General features: G+C 34.9%; 1 protein-coding gene across 1 annotated transcript; it reads left to right on the top strand.

Annotated features, from left to right (window-relative positions):
- LOC109219619 lies at positions 11,591-14,262 on the top strand. Its single transcript, XM_019384094.1, has 4 exons — positions 11,591-12,195; positions 12,407-12,897; positions 13,121-13,698; positions 13,831-14,262. The coding sequence occupies exons 1-4, from the start codon at positions 11,591-11,593 to the stop codon at positions 14,260-14,262; spliced, it is 2,106 nt and encodes a 701-aa protein (XP_019239639.1).

The raw sequence follows: 23,454 nt of genomic DNA on the forward strand, positions 1-23,454 counted from the left end.
AAATTCGACCCAGTCCATAATCATCATACAAACCTGCTGGAACCTTCAAATCCTGGCTCCGAGGTTGTTTACTCAAAAATCCAATCCTTGTCAATTCTTCCAACTTAAAGCTTCCGAAATGCGAATTCTCTTTCCAAATCAGCTCCGAACTTCCTGAAAATTCAATTCCGACCACGCGTACAAGTCTTAATACCTGAAGTGAAGCTGCTCATGGCCTCAAACTGCCGAACGACGCGCTAAAGCTCAAAACGACCGGTCGGGTCGTTACAGTATTAACTGCATTTAATTGGTACACTATTTGATTTTCTTTTAACAATAGTAATATAGTACATTATCTTGAAATACTTTATTATATTAACATGTGGTACACTATTTTTTTTTTATTTTTCTCTTTATGCATGTGTGTTATGTAATAGTAGAATAGTCATATAGTTGTAGGGAATTAACCAGTAAAATTGTATACCATGTTAGCATAGTTATGCCATATTGGTATCATATAGTAGTTTGAACATCTTTTTGGTTGTTTTAGCTGCATTTTTAAGTGAATCGTACTTTGAAATGATTTATATGAACATGATTTGCAGTGCTGGGATTTTTGTGTGCCGATGGACATAGATTATGTGTATTATGTAATAGTTTTTATAGTTATAGGCAATTATTGGAACGGCCACACAACTATGTACCCTGTTAGCACACATACTGAGCAAGTTGTTTTGCGAATATTTTGCTTGCAATGCGAGCATGTAATATTCTCATACTTTTATTGCATCCTTTAATGTTTTGGTACATTAGTATAGTCGCACATAGTTGCAGCAATATTCTAGTTAGTATACATGTATACCATATTGCTATCATATGGTACTAAAAGTCTTTTTTGCTACTTATACTTTTATTGTATTTTTTAATATTTTATTATCATTTCTATTCTAACTAGTATATATGGAGATGTGGTGGTTGTAGATTATGTTTTCTTGCTCCATAATTGGTTGTGTTGTTCTATAGGTAGAGTGTGTACTGATATTTGTAGGGAAGGAGATCAAGGTTTGCATGGCAATCACGTGTTGATTTAGAGAATCTGATTATGTAATTTATGGTGCTCAGCAGCAGTCAGTGTGGTATTAAGTGAATTAGATCAAGTGACAACTGATATTATTTCAGTTTAATAATTGAATTAAAAAATGAGAAAAAAGCAAATGAAATTAGATTATGAAGAGGAAAAAAATATAAAGAAAAGAAGTTAAATGAAATTAGAAAAGGAACAAGAAATAAAGAAAATAAAAAAAAGGAGTTAAATGGAATTAGAAAAGGAACAAGAAATAAAGGAAAAAAATAAAGGAGTCAAAATTGAGTGTAAAATAAGTTGTGATAAAAATAACAATAATACGATTTGGGCAAAAATAAATAAATAGAAAAAGAGAAAAAAGAAAAAAAAAAGAAGAAAACGAAAAAAAAAAAAGGAGAAAAGAAAGAAGAAAAAAAGGAAAAAAGAAAAGAAACATATAAATAAAAAAGAATTGGAGAAAAAAAAATAGAAAATTTCCGACAAAACTACTATGGGTAAGAAATGCAATTAGTGTGGTGGGTAGAAAAATAAATGGGTAGGCAAGATAGTTTTGTTTTTGTTGGTAACTGTGTCATTCACCCTTTAATTTAACTAGTTTTAGGATTCGTGCGTTGCACGTATGTATAGTGTCTATTAATTAATAGTATATATATTGACGTTATAATAAAATGTAATATTTGTTAAAATAATAAAAAATTATTTTTCTCATACTAACATAGTAATTGTATTCAATATCTTCTGAAAATGCATAGATGATGGATTTATTAAATTAGTTGTACATTAATTTATAGTTGTAGTTATCTTATAATATGATATACAAATATGTTAATTGTGTCTCACCTAACATCTCTTTATGAATACATTTTGTCTTCTACTATTTTATCCTTATTTCTTAAAGTTTGCATTTTAACCAATTTAATTCTTAATACTATAAGTGATTTTGGTTCATATTCTTATTTCTTTTATCGCTGATGGTCTTTTTATAAAAAATAATTTATGTATTCTAAGATTTGCGTAAACTTGAAAAATATTTTTACCCATTTGATGAATTTGGAAAGCAATAAAATTGGATTATTTTGCTAGTTAGTTAATTCAAATCTGAAAAAAAAAGTTAATTCAAATATTTAATTATCTTTTTAATCACTAAAAAAAATCTTTGTTTTAAGGATTCGAATTATTAATATTATCTCATACCATATTTAAATATTTAATTATAAATATACTTTTATCCACAAAAACTCCTTTATCAAATAATAAAATCGAACTTTTGCGTTTTACGTTTGTCGGAGTGTTAATAAATAACTTTTGTCAATTACATTCTTTCTCTCTTGCTCTTACTATTATTAAATATTTTTGTAATTATTTTTTCTAATTATATTCTAAAATCTATATTAATATTTATATCTAAGCAAATTATTGATCGAAGAATAAAGTTAATAGTTAGTGGACTAATCTCACAGACTACTCACAACATTTATAGGTTAATTACTGATTTGGGATAAAGAACAAAGCAAAATGCTTGCTCTTTCTTCAATCTTTATTTTATTTTATTTTGTTTACATCATAATTGTTCACCTAAAATTTAGCACAATTATACAGTCTCTTTTGAGCTAAAAAATGTTCAACTGTAGAAAATTCATACGCATAAAGATTTGGTATTACTTAATCATATTTTAATTGTAAAATTTATATAAGGTAAAATTTAATAATTTTAAAGTCTTAAATATAAGAACTTCTTACTTAATTCAAATAAGAAAAGATTTAATAAGCATTAAATTAGATTTAATTTCAAACTCTCCTAAATATTAGCTAGGAGAACAATCAAATGACCATTTTGTCTAGCGTGAACTTTATCTTAAAAGGGTAAAAAAGACGAACGACATTTTGCTAAAGGTTTTCGTGCCTTTAATATAGCGTAGATATAGATAGATAGATAGATTTGTGATAGTGAACGAATAATGTTAAAAAGATTCTGAGAACCCTTAGTATTTAATTTTTCCTATTAATTTAATCGGTAAGAACAACTCTTGGACGCTCAAAAACTTAGTAGTTGATTATATGCAATGTTATTATGATTTATTTTCACAAAACCAAAATGTAAACAAAATAGAAACATGAAAAGTTCAAGTTAGTGATTTTAGCCAAACAAAATTAAGTACTTCTAATAACTTGAAAACGTTAATTTACGTTAATTGTCGGCCTCTCCGCCCTCTTCTATGGCCTTTTCCCCTAAATATTTGAAAAAGTATAATTATAATTTTATCATAATTAAAGTAAATTATTTATATAAGGTAAACTCTTCATTGATTTTTAAATTTAGTTTTTTTGGAATTTAAATAAGACAAGATATAATAAATAGAATTTTACTTGGTGTAAAAGGCCTAAATATTAGGAAGACAAATAAAATGACAATTTTATTCAATGTAAAATCTATTTTTAAAAGGGTAAAAAAGGCGAATGACATTTCGCTAAGGGCCTTCGTGCTTTTAATATAGTACTAGTCTCTACGCGCGTTGCACGAAATATCTTGTTTCGAATATTAGAAAATGCATTGCGTAAATATTCTAAAACTACGTATTATTGAATATGTATGATACATTTTAGGTCCGTGAATATTATGAAGTTCAATAATATACATAATATTTAACATTATTGAATTTCATAATATTTAGTATAACTAATTATAAATGGGTCCTAAAAATATTTAAAACTAAGCCATTTATAACAATAAAGAAAAAAATATTTCAGAAAAATATTAATGCTGACAAAATATATATGAGAAAAGGTCCAGTTGACAACTTAAAGTAACAAATTGTTTGCGAACACCATATTCATCACCTACATGTTTACCTCACTCAAGCATAATTTTATCAATCAGTTATTTCTATCTCATATAATAAGCATCTATCTCAAATTTGTTACTACTAATTATCTGATACGAGTAAAATTTTACATATGCTCAAGATTTATTAAAAGCATATCCATAATATTATTGATTAAAAGAAGGAAAAAAAAGTAGATATTTTAAAGCTACGGTCAATGAGAATAGTGGGAGAACTTCACCAGACAAAAATGTTATTGTATATAAGAATATACAAATACAATAATATGTCAAAATAAATTTTGTACGCTAAATATAGGGAAATTACCAGCTATGTCCATTTATAAGTAGCTCATTACAAAAATTGGCCAATTGATAAAATATTACTAATATTATCCAAATTAGCCAATTAGCTATTTGTAGCAAAAAAATATCAAATTTGTGCTTTGTTTTGAGTGAGTGTTATTAAAATGGATTGGGCACAACTTAAGGAGCTTGAATCTCAGTTTTGGGATGATTTGGTAAAGTTTTGAGGTGGTTTGAATTGAAAATTCGAAGTAAAAGTTGAACATGAAAAAAAAATGATATGTGTATCATTTGTGTATCACATATGTATCATATTTGTATCAATTGTGTATCACATGTATATCCATGTATACCTGTCTGTGTGATACATGCGTGATACATGTGTCGCAGAAGACTTTTTTGAACTCGATTTAATTACGAATTTTGATACAAAACCAGTCCAAATCACCTCCAATCTCCCTCAAATTTTGTATATTGACTTATCTATATATTTTCAATGAATTTCAACGATACCCATTGAAAAAGTTCCTTTTTTGTTTAGATTTTTGGAATATTGTATAGATTTTTGTATTTCATCACCTTATTTGCTACCGCGTCCATGAAATTCCCTTTCCGTCTTGTATCTAATGTTGCTAATCACGCTTAAAAATATGGAAGGTGATTTTTGCATGTGATTCTTTAAGAGAAAGAACCCTATTATTTGGTTTTTCAATTTTTGTTGGCTAGTTTTGGTAAGTCTATGACTAATGGCTAGAGGTTGGTAAGTTGAGATTTATTTGGGACATTTGTGTAAGTTTCTCCTAAATATATTAATCAAACAAAAGAAAATTTATGTGAGTAAACTCTTTTTACCTAGAATTCGGAAAAGGCTCATTTAATCATTAGAACTCTTTGTGTGAGAACTTACGTGATTAATTTGGTTTCGACGTTTTGATTCCTAATGAATATTTAAGTCTTAAATACTAGTGTTTGAGATAGTATTCCCGTAGAACTCAAAGTTCAAGTGCAGTTGAAGTCCACAAAATAAATTATTGAAATCACAATTTTATTCACAATAAAATCAATTGTTTGAAAGAATAATTTAGTTTTAATGGGCATAAGAGTCAGATTAATTAAAATCAAAATACCGAGAATGTAAAAAATAAATATTATTCTATATGGAATTGGCGCTTGAAAACAGTTGGGCATAATCGAAAAATTAGGATCCAATGGAGTTGGAAGTTTATGCAATTTACTTTAGGCCTAGCAATTAGGATTCTATGCAAATTCGTATATGGTCTAGTTTTACAATTTTACACTATATGAAATTATCATTTTGAAGACATTTTATATTTTAAGGACATAAAAGTCAACCAATATTTAGGGGATATTTTTGTCGTTCAACATTTAGCGTCTAACATTTGTGCTTTTATAATAATATAGATATAGATAGATAGATAGATAAATAGATATAGATATAGATAGATAGATAACACGTAGTAACTTTGGGAGGAACAATTAAAAGTACGTACTAATCAAAACAGCGGTATAAAATGACGTTTGGAGTGAAAATGCTAGAAATTACCTTAAATTTAAATTGATTATTAGTGATATTTTATCTTGATCATCTCTGACAATATACTTAATTAGTGGGTCTTTTTGGTAATTAAATCTTTATATTAACCACCAAAGTAATATTTACAAATCAGTAGGTCATCTCAACCTAACTTCCATACTAGGTACAGTCAACTATCTTCCGTCTAATTGTCTATCAACTATATCTATTAGTAATTACATTTTGCTAACAAAACTTTAGTATACCCCTCAGCTCTCATACTACAAACACAGGCCACCTTCTTTGCAAGAATGTCCCATGTTGTAGCTGTTTTTTCAAAGACTCTTGCATTTCTTTCTATCCACAAAGTATACACGTATTCTGCAACTACCATTTTGAGTATTCTAGCCATTTGCGATCTTCCCTTCGTCTTCTGTACTATCCATTGATGCCATTCTGTCCATGAAGATAAGCTAACTTGCATTTGAATCCATTGCATGAGCCTGCTCCACAAATCTCTGCCATATGCACATTCTGCAAACATATGCTCTTTTGTTTCCAAAGCTTGTTTACAAAAACAACATAGGTCATCTACTTGAATCTTCCATTTCTTCAGCCTATCAGCAGTTTGGAGTCTTCCATGCATCAGCAACCACAGTATAAATACTGCTTTTGGTCTAGCCTGTTTTTATTACATTAGTCCCTTCCATGCTACCTTTGGCATCTCCCCTATCAGCTGCATATATACCTTCTTGATCACTGTCTTTTGTTTATCTTGATTGTCATTAATTCCTGCCATATTATTTCTTGCTTCAAATATTTTCTTCAGCATCCATGATGTTTGTTGTGGCACCCTCATAGTATAAAAAGACTGATCTTTAATGTAGTAACTATGGATCCATTTAATCCACAGTTTGTCCTTCTTATTTGCCAGCTCCCATGTATACTTTGTTATTGCTTCTTTGTTCCACAATGCCAGATTAACCAGGTGTAGTCCCCCTGTAGCTTTTGGTGAACACATCCTCTCCCAAGATACCAGTGCCTTTTTTGTAATTACATTCTCCCCTGACCAGACATAACTTCTGCAATAAGCCTCAATTGTCTTGACCACTTTAGCTGGCATGATGAAAATTTGAGCCCAGTATGCTTGGATACCAAAGATAACATGCTGAACCAATTGAATTCTACCTGCATATAACAACTTCCTAGCTGTCCAAGATGAGATTCTTGCTACTATTTTGTCAATAAGTGGCGGCCATTGCATGATAGATAGCTTCTTGGAGTCAAGGGGGATGCCCAAGTATTTAAAAGGCAATGACCCTTGGCTGTACCCTAGTTTTCTCTGAATCTCCTTTTGAACCTCCTCACTGACTCCTCCAAAATAGATAGAACTTTTTGCTAGATTAGCACTAAGTCTTGAAGCTGCTGAAAAGATCTGAAATCTATCATGAACTTGACTTGCTGAGGTTATACCTCCTCTTGCAAAGATCAGAAGGTCATCTGCAAAGCTCAAGTGAGTTAAGTTCAGCCTTGCACACAAAGGGTGGTGATGGTATCCTTTCTCCTGCTTTAAGGTCTTTAAACTCCTGCTGAGATATTCCATAGCTATGGCAAATAAAAAGGGTGACATAGGGCCCCCTTGTCTCAGTCCCCTAGCTGCATCAAAAGGCTTTGTTGTTTCACCATTAACAAGAATTGTGTAATTCACTGTTGTCACACACTCCATGGTCCAGTTGATGAATTTAGTGGGAAATCCCAGTGCCTCCAACATTTGATGCAGGTATCTCCATTCTACCGTGTCATAGGCTTTTTGGATGTCCACTTTGATAAAGCATCTAGGAGAGATATTCTTTCTAGAGTAGGCTTTGACTAGTTCATGAGCAAGAGTCACATTATCTGCAACCTTTCTTCCTGGGATGAATCCAGCCTGAGTCTCTGAAATAATGGATGCAATGACTTTCTGTATTCTATTAGCAAGAACCTTAGCTATCAGTTTATACAGCACAGTGCAACAAGCTATAGGTCTATATTCTCTGATGTTAGTGGGATTTGGGACTTTAGGCAGGATAGTGATGGCTGTACAGTTCACTGCCCTATACAACTTCCCTGTGACAAAGAAGTTTTTGACTGCTTGATAAACTTTATCTGCTATTATTGGCCATCCTTTCTTGAAAAATACTACATTGTAACCATCTACCCCTGGAGCTTTATCATTTCCAATTGCAGTTAGCCCTTCATATATTTCATGCTCAGTGACTTCTGCCACCAAGTTTATCTGCTGTTCATGATTAAGAACTGGCCCCTTCTTCATTATTTCTCTATTGACTGCTGGTAAATTCCCTATTGTTGATCCCATCAATGCCTTGTAGAAGCTAATAATCTCTGCTTGTATCTGCTGCTGGCCAGTTAATTTGTTTCCAAAGCAATCTTGTAGTTCTGTGATCACTTTCCTTTGCCTTTTTTCCTTCATTACTGCTGAAAAGTATTTAGAATTAGTATCTCTAAGTCTTAGCCATGTAGCTCTAGCCTTCTGTTGCAGTACGCTTTCTTCTATTAAGGAACATTTCTCCAAATACTCTAGAGCTTGTTTTTCCTTATTAGCTAGTTTATCTGAATAACCTTTTGATATTTGAGCTTGAATATCCTGTAGCAAACTCCTAGTTGATTCCAGCTTATCTGTGATGCCCTTGAATTCACTATTGTTGATCTGCTTCAGCAAAGGTTTTAGAATCTTCAGCTTTTGCCATATATTCTTCATAGAGTCCTGATCTTGCTGTTCTTTCCATACTTCTTCTACCAGTGGCATAAATCTTGGATGTTCTGCCCAGACATTAAAGAATCTAAAAGGGATATTGCCATTTGGTACTTGCCTTCTGATAGAGATAACCATTGGAGCATGGTCTGAAATAAATGGGAGCCTATATTCTGCTTCCATATGCCCATACTCTTGCATCCATTCATCATTCCCTAAAGCTCTATCAATCCAGCTATATACTCTATCTGTTCCTTGTTGTTTATTTGACCATGTATAGTAGTCTCCCCTCCAAGCCAGCTCATGTAAATTCAGAGTCTGCATACACTCATTGAAGTCTTGTATTTCATTCCTTGTAACTATTTTCCCATAGATTCTGTCTTGAATTGTTAAGACAGAGTTAAAATCTCCCCAGATAATCCAAGGTTATGTGTTCTGAGGTGCATCAGTCTTCAATTGCTGCCATAAAGGTTTCCTTTCTTCTGTAGTATTAAAACCATATACTACTGTCATAAGATAGTTTATATTGTTGTGCTTGCTTACAACTCTGCAGTGAATTGTTTGAGCAGATTTCCCTAAAACTGTAATGTCATAACTCTAAGGATCCCAAAATTCTCCCATTTATTGCATATTCATAGTTTTATTGAGCTTGCCATCCAGGTGTCACTAACTGTGAAATCTGAACTGCTTTTTCCTTCTTTACTCTAGTTTCCACTAACCCCACTAGCTTTATATTATTCTCCTTTATATAGGTACCTAACTCCTTTTATTTGTATCTCTTGTTGGTACCTCTTATATTCCATACCATCCAAGACATGTCAATGTTGAGACTGCCCACCTATATTAGGTGGTTTTAAGATTGCTATCACAGCTGTACTCTAGCTTGTTTGGGGCCTTTGTTTCACTGGGGACATGATTGCTTTGGCATAGGTCATTTGAGTGTCATCTGCCTTCATTTTCCCTTTATCCACTTGTCTGCTTGTTTCCATTGCTTCCTCTTCTTTTTGATGATCTTCCTTACTTTCAGTTAGCTTAGAAACATTCACAACTTCCTTGCTGGCTTCTTCACCTTTTTCTGATTCACTTCATCTGTCGTAACTTTAGCTGGCTCCTTTGTTCTCCATATTTGTTTTACTGGTGGTGGCTTCATATTCCTGGGCTGAGGACATTGTTTATCACTTTCCTTTGGGATTCTACTGTAGTTATGCCCTTCCTTTAAACATTTTTCACAAAACTCAGGTTTCCAATCATATTCAACTGCTTGTTCAAATATCACCCCTTCATCATTCATGACTGGGATACTAGTTGGCAGAGGCTTTGTAACATTCACTTCTATCAGGATTCTAGCATAGGAGATTCTTGTCTGTTTAGCAGTACACTCATCTGCAAACATAGGGATCCCTATTGTACTTGCTATTCTACTCAGTGAGTTCCCACTCCAACAGTTCATGGGAAGCTTTGGGAACCTTAACCATAGTGGAATATCTATCAAGAATTCTGCTGCAAAATCAAAGTATGGAGACCAGTGTTTCATTATCATTGGTCTTCCATTCACTGTATAAGGCCCGGCACACATGATTTCCTTCATTTCTTCCAAAGAATGAAATCTCACAAGATAATATCCCTCATCATGATAGAACATATCTGGCATGGCAACTGTGTTCCACATCTGATTGATGTACCTTTTCATATAGTTATATCCTGGTTTCTCACCCAAGACATAGACTATCAAAGCACTCTTCCATTTCAGATTTTCCTGCTCAATTTCTGATTTCTCAAGTTTAGCTACTAAATTTCCTTCTACAATTTCAGGGGTAATGTAAGTCAGTGTCACACCATTTGCTGTAGATCTATTGCCTGTGAGTACATTAGCCCAGGTAGACTCTGTAGAGGTAGCTTGCTTTTGCTCTTTATTCATCAATGGAACAGTAATTTCAGCTGTCTTAGCTATATTTTCCTGTTCTTTGCTCAATGGAACAATAATTTCTCGAATTGCAGGTGGTGTGATGATTCCTCGTAAATCAACATGCATACGGATCGGGCTCTGATTTGCTTGTTTCTGCTGTTGTTTAGCTGATCCTGAAGCTTCTCCATGGTAGATCTATGGTGGAAGTACAAATCCAATCACCTTCGATGCTCCAGAAATGCCAATCACCTTCGATGCTCCAGAGATGGTTTCCCTGAACTTTGTTGCACAACTTTCCAAGGTGTTGAGCTTAGGAATTTTATCATCTACACGAATTTGTTGCTTTCTAGGACGTCCGCGAGCTTTCTTTCCAGCCATGGCAGTGATGACGCACGTTTGCTTAACAATATAGTGGGTCTTTTTCACATAACGTAAAATAATAGATTGACGGTGAATACCGTAATTTATACTATAAAATGTAATCTTCTTAAATTCTAGCTTGGTAAAAATCAAAAGAAAAGTATATCAAACCGTTTCGCTTTCTATATGGAACTTAGGCTCATCTTCACAAAAGTATTTAAAGATATTAATCTAAAGAGATACAAGAAACCCAGACTTACTACTATATTGGAAATAACTATAGAGTAGGAATGAGGTCAAATAATGAAAGAGCCAAAAAGAAAAAAAAAGGACAAAAAAGTAGGAATTAGGATCAACTCCGATTTTTGTGTATTCCTTAACCTTCTCTTTTTCTTTCCCTTTTCCTCTTTGATTCACACTGTATGTGAGTTATCCACCCTCTCAATGTAAATGCTCTTAGTTTGTAAGTTTTCCTCTGTCTTTTCAGGGAAAATTTTATATTAAAACAACTGGGCTGCCTCCTTTTCAACTTTATAGCCCATATTTCAATTTACAATTGAGTAGCTAAAAGATTAGAGGCCCATATCCGAAAAAGGGGCGTTATTTCCGTTTTTTGGGAGTAAGAAGTGGGATTTTCTTTGTTTCAGCAGGATTTTCTCTATTCTTTCCAATCTTCTTCCCCAAATACTACAAAAACGAGATCTTGCGATCAATGCAGCTCCAAAAACCCTAGAATTTCTTCTTCATCTCGAATTAACAGCAAATCAAACATGAAAAGTGAAATTTTTTTGCTGCAAATCAGCACAATTTTCATTTTTGCTGCAATTTTGATTTCAATTTTTTGTTCGATGGAGATTTTTCCAGTTTACGTTCTTCATAGTGGTGAATGGGAAGAAAATAAGTTTATCAATTTCGTCAGCGATTGTGTAATAATCGAGTCGACATTCAGCTACAACAATTTAGTTGTAGCTATTTCGGAACAGATTAGGATCGATAGTGAGTTATACACAATAGAGATTAACTTTCTCCCAAATGTTGGTTTGCCACCGATCCTGATTTACAACGATACAGGTGTTAAGGTGTATATCGAATTAAAGGAGAAAAACTTGAATTTCACTGAATATCCCTTGTTTGTGAAAGTGAAAGAGATTTATGTTAATCGTTTGGTTGCTACAAGTTCTAGTTGTGTGGTTGCTACAAGTTCCAGCTGTTTGGTTGCTACAAGTTCAAATTCTAGAGATGTATCCACAATTGATAGCATTGAGATTATTGATATCGAATTTATTGAAAATACGAAATTTAGTGAAAACACGGGTATAATAGATGATATATTGAACGAATTTGTTGAGGAAGATCAAGTTTATAAGGATAAAGAGACAGTTGTCAGTGTGATGAAGAACTTGGCTGTACGCGAGAGGTTCCAATTCAAGGTGAAGAGATCAAGCGCAACAAGGTATGTAAATAATTATATATTCGGTTATATATATGTATAAATATGTATAAAGTAGTATATATTTGTATATAGGTATTAAAATTAGTATATATGTAGTTATGTTTTTGTATACAAGTGTATTTAGAAGTTGAATGATCTTTAATCCTAGGTATCACCTTATGTGTATGGATGACAATTGTGCTTGGAGTTTCAAATCTTTTGCCGTTTTCAGGGCAAACATATTCAAAGTGAGAAGTTACAATAATAATCACACATGCGGCTATGGTGAAAGATACTTAACACAACGTCAAGCTACTTCGGGTGTAATTGCTAGTATAGTCAAGGACAAGTATGTTAATCCAAAAAAAATTTACACCGCAAATGATATAATAGATGACATACAAAAGCAATACGGGATTGAAGTGAGCTACATGAAAGCATGGAGAGCTAAAGAGATAGCAATGGCAATGATAAGAGGGAGTCCGAGTGATTCATATAAGGAGTTGCCGAAGTATTTTTATATGTTGGAGCAAACAAATCCAGGAACGGTTACAAAGTTGCACAAAACAGAAGATGGATGCTTTCTTTATGCATATGTTTCGCTATATACATCTATCAAGGGCCGGGAGCATTGCAGACCGATACTGGTTGTTGACGGAAGTTTCCTTAAAGCAGTAGCATATAAGGGTACCATATTGACTGCTTGCACACAGGATGGAGCTGGTGAGTTGACTGCATTTACCTTGTTTCTGCAGTTTGTATAATGTTGTAGTTTCATGTATAAAAGTGTATAGGATTTCACAGCTGTTGTTTTTATAAAATTTGCATTTGGTATAAAATTGTATAATGGTGTATAATTGTGTATAAGATTTGTATAATTGTCTGAATCCTAATATCTATTTTGTATAAACAAAAAAAATCCTTCCACTTGAATATGCAATTGTAGATTCAGAGAATAACAAATCTTGGAAGTGGTTCTTTGTCCAGATAAAGGGTACTTTTGGAGTTAGGGAAGTGATGTGTATAGTTTCAGATAGAAATGAAAGCATCTTCAATGCCACAAAAGCTGTGTACCCAAAAGTACCACATTGTATTTGCATGTTTCACTTGTGGCAGAATGTAAAGCGCACATTCAAGAAACATCACAAACAATTGAAGGATATCTTATTTGCTTTGGCTAGAGCTTACACGATAGAGAAGTTTGAGTACCATATGACAGGGATGTGCAAAATTGATCCGAGAGTGCAGCCTTACTTGTTCGAAATTGGCTACGAAAGGTGGTCTAGGGCATATTCCAAAGTGAAAAGGTCGATGGTAATGACTTCTAATATTGCAGAGTCAATTAATGCAGTAAACAAGGATGCTAGAGAGTTACCAGTAATGCGATTGCTGGAGTACATGACAAATTTGCTACAACAGTGGAACAACAAAAACAGAAAAAGTGCAATGGAGACATCTACAGAGCTTGGCGAAAAGTACGACAAAATCCTTCGGGAAAATCTGATTGCATCGGAGCAAATGACGGTAAAATGAATCAAATATAATGATGCTTGGCACTGCTGACTTGCATTTTACTGCTTATATAAGGATGTATAACTCTGTATAATAATGTATAATGTTCTTTAACCTTTTTTTTTTAAAAAAAAACTTTTGCAGGTGAGGCCTGCTACGGAGCAATTATATACTGTGTTTGAAGGGGTAAGGCGAAACATAGTGTGCCTTGAAGAGGGAACATGCAGTTGCAGAAAATTTCAAATGGATAAACTTCCATGTCCGCATGCTTGGGCGGTTTTGAAGAACCAGCAGCTGAAACCTGGCCAGTATTGCTCTTTTTACTACAAGAAGGATAAACTCCTTAGAACTTATGAATTTTCAGTGAATCCGATGCCAGATGAGAGTTTATGGGTAATCCCAACAGAGGTGATGGAAGATGTGGTCCTACCACCTAAAGGGAGAAGGAATGCAGGAAGGCCAAGAAAGGAAAGACTCAAACCTGCTTCAGAAAAAGAGTCTAAGAGGGCGTTTTCATGTTCTGTGTGTGGACAAGGTGGTCACAATAGAAAAACATCTAGGAATCGACCAAAATAAATAGTTGGAAACATAACACTTCCTATTACATTTGTTGTCATGTTGAGTAGTTAAGTTTCACAAACAATAGAGTTATAAATGTTGAGTAGTTAAGTTTCACAAGCAATTGACATGTTTTATTATACATGTTTTGATTATCCAATAATAGTGTCTTGCTGGTTTTAATGGTACTAAATATATTGATAGATTGTAGAAATATAAAACAGAACTGCAAACAATCAATAGTATTATATGTATGCAAATGTATAAATGAGAGTATAAGTTTGTATAAATTTGTATAACTATGTATATTATTGTATACATATGTATAAACCCTGCTACATTAACAAAACTGCAACCATAATGAAAATACATACTTTGTTAAAGGACAAAAGCAACTGAAAATATTCATTAAAATGTAATTCATTCACGGCCACAATGTGTAATGACTACCACAAATTACACAAAAACAAAAACATCTATAATATCCTTTAAGGTTATCTCACAAGTAGCAGAATAATACTTAGACAAAACTAGGCTAAAACTCCTGATACATAGAAAAACTACAGTAAAATGAAAAAAACAGAACTACTTTCTCGGTCGCCCCCTCTTCCTCTTCCTGAAAAGTCTCCCTGTGATTTCATCACCACTAATTGCACCGGACTGTTGTTTTTTCCTTCCATAATCCCACAATAGAGATCCCCACCTGGTGCGAAGTGTCTCAATGTCAAAATTATTTTTTCGAATTTCCTTACCAAGGATGAAATACTCAGCAAAGCCAGCAACAAAAGCACCACAATCACTGTAATTAAAAAGAAACAAATCAGATTCAAATAGGTACACTAATAGTAAAATAGTAAAACAATTGAGATTAACCTACCATTTGATCTGTTGGGGAACATTATTAACCAGATTAATCTACAAAGCATCAGAATGGGATTTATCGGTATATGCACCATTGTTCCAATCAATGCCCTTCTTCTCGACATAAAAATCAAAACTCTTCAAGAAGTAAGGTATCAAAATTGCATAAGGTAATGCAGCATCCAAAGAAAGTATATCATTAATAGCTCCATGGTTAGAGTCATAGATGTGGATGCATCTATCTATGAACGTAAACACCCCCAAAACCCAATGGCCCAATTTTGCTCTTCCGCCTTCACATAGATAGGGAATAAGACGTGGTCAACAGTGTGCCACGGGACATTTGCATCACAATAATATCCTCTAATGTACTCTTCTATCTCATGCCCTTCAGGAATCACTGAAGGATCTTCATTCACTTTGAAATCTTTATATAGGGAGTTGATTTTGTTACCAAAGGCAAAGTCGGTTGTAGTAAACCGCATGGCAACACTCAGCCCATATTTTCCCCTCTTCCTCAAATAATAAAAGAGGACATCCATGTTCTAAGACAAGAAATAAAATAGAACAACCATCACTACCATATTTTTTAAATATAGAAATTTATACACTATTATACAGAGTTATACATATTTATACAAGGTTATACAATCTTATACAATCTTATATTGTGATTATACAAAGCTATGGTCTCAAACAATAAAGATATGCAACAAATAAAAAAAGGCATTAGAACAGAAATTTATTAAATACCGTGTCAATCAAAGGTCGACCACAATATGCAAGTGAGTGGAACCAATCCTTCGTGGTCACATTACACGAGCCAAAAGTAAAAGCTTCCACAAGATTATTTACTTCATCGGGATATATATTTTTGGCACTTCAAATCACAAAAAATAAAAAGTAATCAGAACTACATTCATTGACAAGTATTATAAAATCAGAACATGAAAGATTAAAGAAAGTGAAGATACCTTCGCCTCGTATCCATCCCATTATCAACAAACGCGCAAAACTCTTTAGCCAATGGCGACAATGGATCAAAATCATCAATTTCGATCGTGAAAGGATGCTTGATATCAAAAATGAGCTTGGGCGCCAATCCTGATGCCCCCAAATCAAAAACTGGCAAATATGGAGATTTGGCATATTTTCCTGGTATTTTCTGTCGAACTGACTGTTCAGGAGAAATGTAATCATCTTCTACGTCTATGATGGATTGTTTGTGAAGAACAATTTGGGACATCTGTAGCGCAGCTAAATCTTCATCGCCAATGTCATCCCAAAATGTGTCACCCTTGATATCACCTGCTGCCCCTTAGACAGAGAAAACAAATAATAAAAAACTTTAAAATGAAGAAAAGAAAAATAAGACAGAAAAAAGATAAAATGCTGAACAAATACCATGATCAACACCATCAAGTAACTCCCTCGTCAGCTAGCACGTTATCTTGATTCACTTGATTGACAAAGTAAGGAACAACATCATATTGATAGCCATCAAATTTGCCAAGACCAGATGTATTGTCATCAGACACGCGCTGACGAATCTAATAAAAAACAATATAAAGAGAAGGCATGTTGAGTGATGAATTCAGAGAATGCATAACTGTTGAGTGATTTGGTTTTATCAGTAAACAATTATCTTAGAATCAGTAAAATCCTCCCTCGTTTGCTTGGTTTCCTTCATATTCAGAAAACTAAACACTTTTTCAAAAGAAGAAACTACATAATTGTTGAGTGTCGTCACTGTATCAGTCAACTACAACAAAAAAAAAAAAAGTAAATCAACAACCATGTTTATAACCAAAAAACCATGTATATACAAAAAGTACTGATAAACTACAGAAAAGCTAAAGGTCCAGTACCTTTCCAACAACACTCCTCAATTTCTCAACTTCAGCATTCAACAGATCAATGCGCGCCAAAGGATCATAACTCGGGTTAGGCTGTCGATCCATATTCTGAGGAAAAGGTCGTTTAGACTATTGCTCCGTATTCTGAGGATAAGGTCGTTTAGACTGTTTCTCCATATTCTGAGGACAAGGTGGAGATGCAGCGACAGAATCATCAGTGTGAAAGGCAGGCACCACAAGCACCTCCCCTGATGCAACATCATCGGCATTAACTTCAAAAAGCGTGTCGATGTTCAGTGTTGACATCTCTTCACGAGTAAGGGAAATGTTCCAATAGTTCAACTACAAGAAAAACTAGATTACAATAGTAGAAAAAGGAAATTGTGACATATTCATAAATATACATACAGAAAAACTGAAATCATATATGAAGAAGTATTATGGTACAAAATGTTTACCTTGTCGATACTACACATGACCACTCCGCCAGTCAAATCCGCATATGTTGGAGTTTCAGTCACTTTCCAATTAAGAATGCGTGGCACATTTGTGCCAACGCGAACAGCTAGATACTTGTCAACCATAGAGCAACACTCAAAAAACCATATTTGTAATGCAAGTGGCAAACCTCCAAGCCTATACATGCCGAAAAACCCGAGTTGGGACAAAAACGGTCGAAGGAAAAAAGAGTGCAGCTCGTGCTTTCAGACTCTCCGATGTCCGAACTTATCTTAGCGACCGATCATCGACCTGCACGGGTTAGGATCGGACAAGTCTCCAAAAAATTTATGGAAGCGAAGAAGAAAGAAGACTTACCTTTAGCAGTAGTATCTCTTCAAGTGGCCTATATTCCAGTTATTGGGTAGTTCTTTCCCATCCATCGTTCCTAACTTGTACGAACCCTTTCCGGTTACCTTCAAAATGGTGTAAGGGCCTTCCCAGTTCGGTCCTAATTTCCCTTCGTTAGGGTCTCGAGTGTTGAGGGTGACTCCCTATATTGAAGTGTCGAAGACGAGTCCTTCGGTTATAATATCTCTCGATCTTTTGTTTCTGAGCTGCCATCCTAACTAGTGCGGCCTCTCTCCTTTCGTCTAAAAGATCCAAGCTGGTGAGCATTGCTTCTTGGTTGGTAACCTCGGTTGCATACCGGAATCTAGCGCTGGATTCGCCCACCTCGACTGGGATCAAGGCCTCGGCTCCGTAAACCAAAGAGAAAGGAGTGGCACCGGTACTAGTCCTTTCGGTTGTCCGGTAGGCCCATAGGATTTCGGGCAGCATCTCTCTCCATTTTCCTTTTGCGTCTTGTAACCTTTTCTTTAGGTTCTGAACGATGGTCTTGTTGGTCGACTCAGCCTGCCCGTTTCCGGTGGGATGGTACGGGGTTGACAATACCCTCTTGATCTTGTTATCCTCGAAGAATCTTGATACCTTGCTCCCAACGAACTGTTTCCCATTGTCACATACTATTTCGGAAGGCATCCCGAACCGACACACGACGTGGTCCCAAAGGAAGTCGATTACTTCTTTCTCTCGAACCTTTTCGTAAGCCTGCGCTTCAACCCATTTGGAGAAGTAGTCAGTAACCAAAAGAATAAATTGAGCCTTACCTGGAGCTCGAGGAAGCGGGCCCACTATGTCCATTCCCCACTTTATGAAAGGCCATGGGGAGATGACCGAATGCAGCAGCTCAGCAGGCTGATGGATGAATGGCGCATGCCTTTGACACCTGTCGCATCTTCGTACAAATTCCCTTACGTCCTGTTCCATGTTGACCCAATAGTATCCAGCTCGAATTATTTTTCGGACCAACGCATCCGCGCCCGAATGGTTGCCACATGACCCTTCGTGGATTTCCCTCAATACGTACTCTGTGTCTCCGGGGCCAAGGCATATGGCGAGTGGTCCTCCGAAGGTTCTTTTATATAAGACTCCGTCCTCGGCCAAACANGTAAGACGACGTACTAACGAACGACTCGTCCCTACCGTTATAGACCTTTTTTTCCATCTCCTGGAATATACTCTTTTAGCAACCTATTAACATCCGGTTTGTCATAGAAAGTGGCGTCGTCTTCTACACACTTCAAACCAGTGATAACAGCAAACTCTCCAATGCCAAAACGCAGCAAACAACCATTAATTTGCACCCACAACTCCCTTTCACGTCCTGGGACGACTTCCCTCAATAATATACAATGAATAAGTTGATTTGAATTTTAAATTGAGGGAGGTCCAAGAAGTACCCAAAACAACTAGCACGGAACATTTGAAGCTGTGTGTCAGTCAAATATTGCTTCAAAATGCTCACAATCTCAGTCTCGGTATGGGAGCTAATCCTGTTGTGGAAATAATCAACTGGTTGTATATAGAAGTCCCCAACCTTGCATATGAAAAAATAACAAGAAATAGATCAGGAACAAAAACTATACTAAAACATTTTATAAAAATGTATAAATAAGTATAGCAGTACTTGTATAAAGATGTATAAACAGTTGTATAACTTTGTATAAACTTGTATAAGCATGTATAAATTAATAGCAACACAGGGAATACCTTCAACTTAGCTTTTCTCTCATTCAATTTGCAGCGAATAGCAAACCTTTGTTCTTTCGATAAGGAATCAAGGCCACTATCGCCATCGCCCTTGATCTTTCTCCTTTTCGGTTTAACATTGCGTCCTACATCATCTTCATTAACCAAATCAACTTTCAGCTTTTCTTTTAATTTTTCAGGTCTCCCACATTTCTTACTCCTTATTCTAACGATGTTAACCGGAGTAGGAGTATTATTTGTTTGCAACCGAGTTATTCGAGTGCTCCCTTGTTGCAACTTTTTGGAGAAGGAGGAGACTCAAAATCATCATCATCGGGAGCCTGGACATGCGTATTCGCTTCAGAAGAAGGTGGTGAGGGCAAGTCACTCGATGATTTAACTGGAGTGGGAGTATTTCTCGTTTGCGAACGAGTCATCTGACTGCTCTCTTGTTGCGAGTTTTTAGGACGAGCAGGAGACTCAAAATCATCACCATCTGGCGCCTGGACATTTACATTAGATTCAGAGTCAGGGCTTGAGGGCAACTCCCTCAATCTTTTCGCATAATCTAACTTAACGCCTTTTCCAACAATCTTCATTTTGCTTTTAGAAGCAGCTACTTTTGAGCGCATTTTCTACAATAAACCAAACAAACAAAGCTTTAAAAAAAGTGAAGACAACTGAAGGAAAACACAAAAATCAAACTGTAACAAAACTCAAAGGTTAACCAAAACTAAAGGCCATGAACACAAAGCAGAGGCCAATTTTTCCAAATTGTAACAAAAATCAAAAAATAAAAAATTCTACCCTAAAAGTCGAAATAACAGAGCATGCAAACTAAAACATCAAGTTTAAGCCTAGAACGAAGATAGAAGGAACACAAAATCAAACGAAAAACACAGCAACATTGTAAGAAAATATGCATAATCAGAAAAAGCAAAAAAATTAAAAATAAAACAAAATTCAAAACCAAAACTGTGGTAAAAGCATAAAATGAAACGAAAATTACCTGAAAATAAGATTAAAAGCTCGAAAAATTAGTTGAACCCAATAATGGAGGCCGGTTATCTTCTGAGTAAAGCGTGAGAAAGAGAGTCTGAGAAAAGCGTGAGGAAGAGAGAGAAAGAGAAACAGAGAAATTGAAATTTAAAATATCAAAACCGTTATTTTAAGTTGTGGGCTACCGGATATAAAGTAAATTTCATAACATACAATATGGGCTAATCCAGGTAAAGGCTTCAAATATAGGCTATTTTCGAGTGGGCTGTGTGGCCCAAGTGATATATGATGTAATTTTGTCTTTATTAATCTGTTAGCTTACGTGATTGTGGCTGCCTGTTTTTCCCCTTAGTCCTTTTTGTGGAATTGTTTGGTGTTTGGAGTGAGTATTTGGTGCTTGATTGAATTTGTAGCTTTATGGCATTTGTGTTGAATCTGGTATTTGAGCGTTAAAAAATGTATTTGAAATTAACAAAATGTCTGGTATACTCCTGTCTTTTTAGTCTAGGTAGATAACTAGATGTTAAAGGTTTCATCAATTTTACTTTATAACCTGTCCGTTCTGTGAGTTTTGCAAAACATGAGTCACCATTTGAGTTTCAGGATTTACATTGAACTTCACATAGTACCTCTTGGTGTAATCTATAATGATAGTTGGTTTAATCTTTGGTAAATCTTTGAGGTAATTTATCCTTATTTAATGCTTGCAACAAATACATTTGGGTCTTTAGAGGGGAATCTAATCAAGCATTTGTTTGTCTTCTTTTAAAAATCACATCTTTGAAAAGATGGATAGTAACATGCTTATGACACTTATGTGATTCATTAATTGTTTGGTTAAGGTCCTTAGGAGTAGGCTTCTATTAAATCTTATAGTTTAATTAACTTTTTAAGTTTAATGTATTAGTTCTTAAATGCAGTAGCACTTTAGTCGAAACCATCTCGGTGAATTTTATGATAAGTTTGTCTTTTCTTCGTAGGATAAGTTTACTCTAATTTTTTTGGTTTCCCTTCATCGTTAGTCTTATCTGATTCCATGGGTTACGTCATGTTTGAGTTGATTTATTTGGTTGCTTAAGTTACATTATTCTATGTGTGGTATCTGTCTGTCTATGATATTAGCTAGCTAAATACGTAGCATGAAGGCTTAGGTAGTTGAAACGAGAGGCAATTGAAGTATAAGTTGTTTGGATGGCGCCTAGGGTGTTGGGTTGAAGTAAAAGAAATTGGCCTTAAATGTTTATTGCTGTTATAAAACAATAAAAGATCAGGAACAATATTGTAGAGAAAGAGAGAGAATTCTTATTGAATTTTGGAATGAATTACAATGGAATAGAACTATCTATTTATAGGGAGAGAGTGACTTAGCCACCAAGTAATAAACCTTAGAATCTCTCTAAATATAGACATTTACCATAAATAAAATTCTATTTATAATACTCCCGCTGAATGTCTATTTAACAGATAATGTGCCTCGTTAAAACCTTAACTAAAAGAAAACCCAATGGGAAAAAAATTCTAGAAAAGGAAAAAGAGTACACATGTTTAGAAATGCGCCTATTGGTTGCCTCGTTAAAAACCTTGCAAGGAAAACTCAGTGGGACAAAACCTTGTAAGGGAAAAAGAGTGCAACGCGCATTAACTCCCCCTGATGAGAGCATCAATTCACGTCCTTGAGCCTTCGTGTCCCAATCTTGTATACTAGCTTCTTGAATGTTGGTTGACGTCGGTAGAGACTTGGTGAACAAATCAGCTATATTATCACTTGAACGAATTTGTTGCACATTAATATCACCATTCTTTTGAAGATCATGTGTGAAAAATAACTTTGGTGAAATGTGCTTTGTCCTATCTCCTTTTATGAATCCTCCCTTCAATTGGGCTATGCATGATGCATTGTCTTCATACAAAATTGTGGGTAGTTTGTCACACTTCAAACCGCATTTGTCTCGAATAAGATGTATTATAGACCTCAACCACACACATTCTCGACTTGCTTCATGAATAGCAATTATCTCAGCATGATTCGATGAAGTAGCCACAATTGATTGCTTAGTCGATCGCCAAGATATGGCAGTGCCTCCACAGGTAAACACATAACCTGTTTGAGATCGAGCCTTGTGTGGGCCAGATAAATACCCAGCATCAGCATAACCAACAAGATCGGGACTGCAATTATTGCCATAAAATAAGCACACATCGGTAGTCCCTTTTAGATACCGCAATATGTGTTTGATTCCATTCCAATATCTCCTTGTGGGGGCAGAGTTATATCTTGCTAAGACATTAACTGAAAAAGTTATGTTAGGCCTTGTAGTGTCAGCAAGATACATTAGTGCACCAATTGCACTAAGATATGGTACTTCAGGACCAAGTAGCTCTTATTCTCTTCTTGAGGTCGGAATGGATCCTTATTTACATCAAGTGATCGAACAATCATCGGAGTACTTAATGGATGTGCTCCATCCATGTAAAACCGTTTCAATACCTTTTCTATGTAGGTAGATTGATGAACAAAAATTCCGTTTGCCAAATGTTTAATTTGCAAACCAAGACATAATTTTGTCTTTCCGAGATCTTTCATCTCGAATTCCTTCTTTAAATATTCAATTGCCTTTTGGAGTTCTATAGGTTCTACCCGACTCACTTACGATCGAGAGAGAGTCATGATTTCATCAATTTAGGCAATAGAAAATCATACAAGTACATTACGAAGCCAATTCATTAATTAATCATTGTTGAGTTTTTAAAATACATATACATTACTATTTAGTGGAACAATAGTCCAAACAAAACATCATCCTTTGATCTTCCCAACACCGATATGCAACCCATTTAATGTCTACGGAGCCTCTAAGTAGATACAAAAGAAAGTGCTACAAAGGGGCTGACAATAAGGCCATGGCTATACCTCAAAACGTGGTAAACACATAAGCAAAAGATGTACTACATGGCCCCGGGAAGG

This window comes from Nicotiana attenuata, chromosome 2 (assembly GCF_001879085.1).
Source record: "Nicotiana attenuata strain UT chromosome 2, NIATTr2, whole genome shotgun sequence".
Classification (NCBI taxonomy): domain Eukaryota; kingdom Viridiplantae; phylum Streptophyta; class Magnoliopsida; order Solanales; family Solanaceae; genus Nicotiana; species Nicotiana attenuata.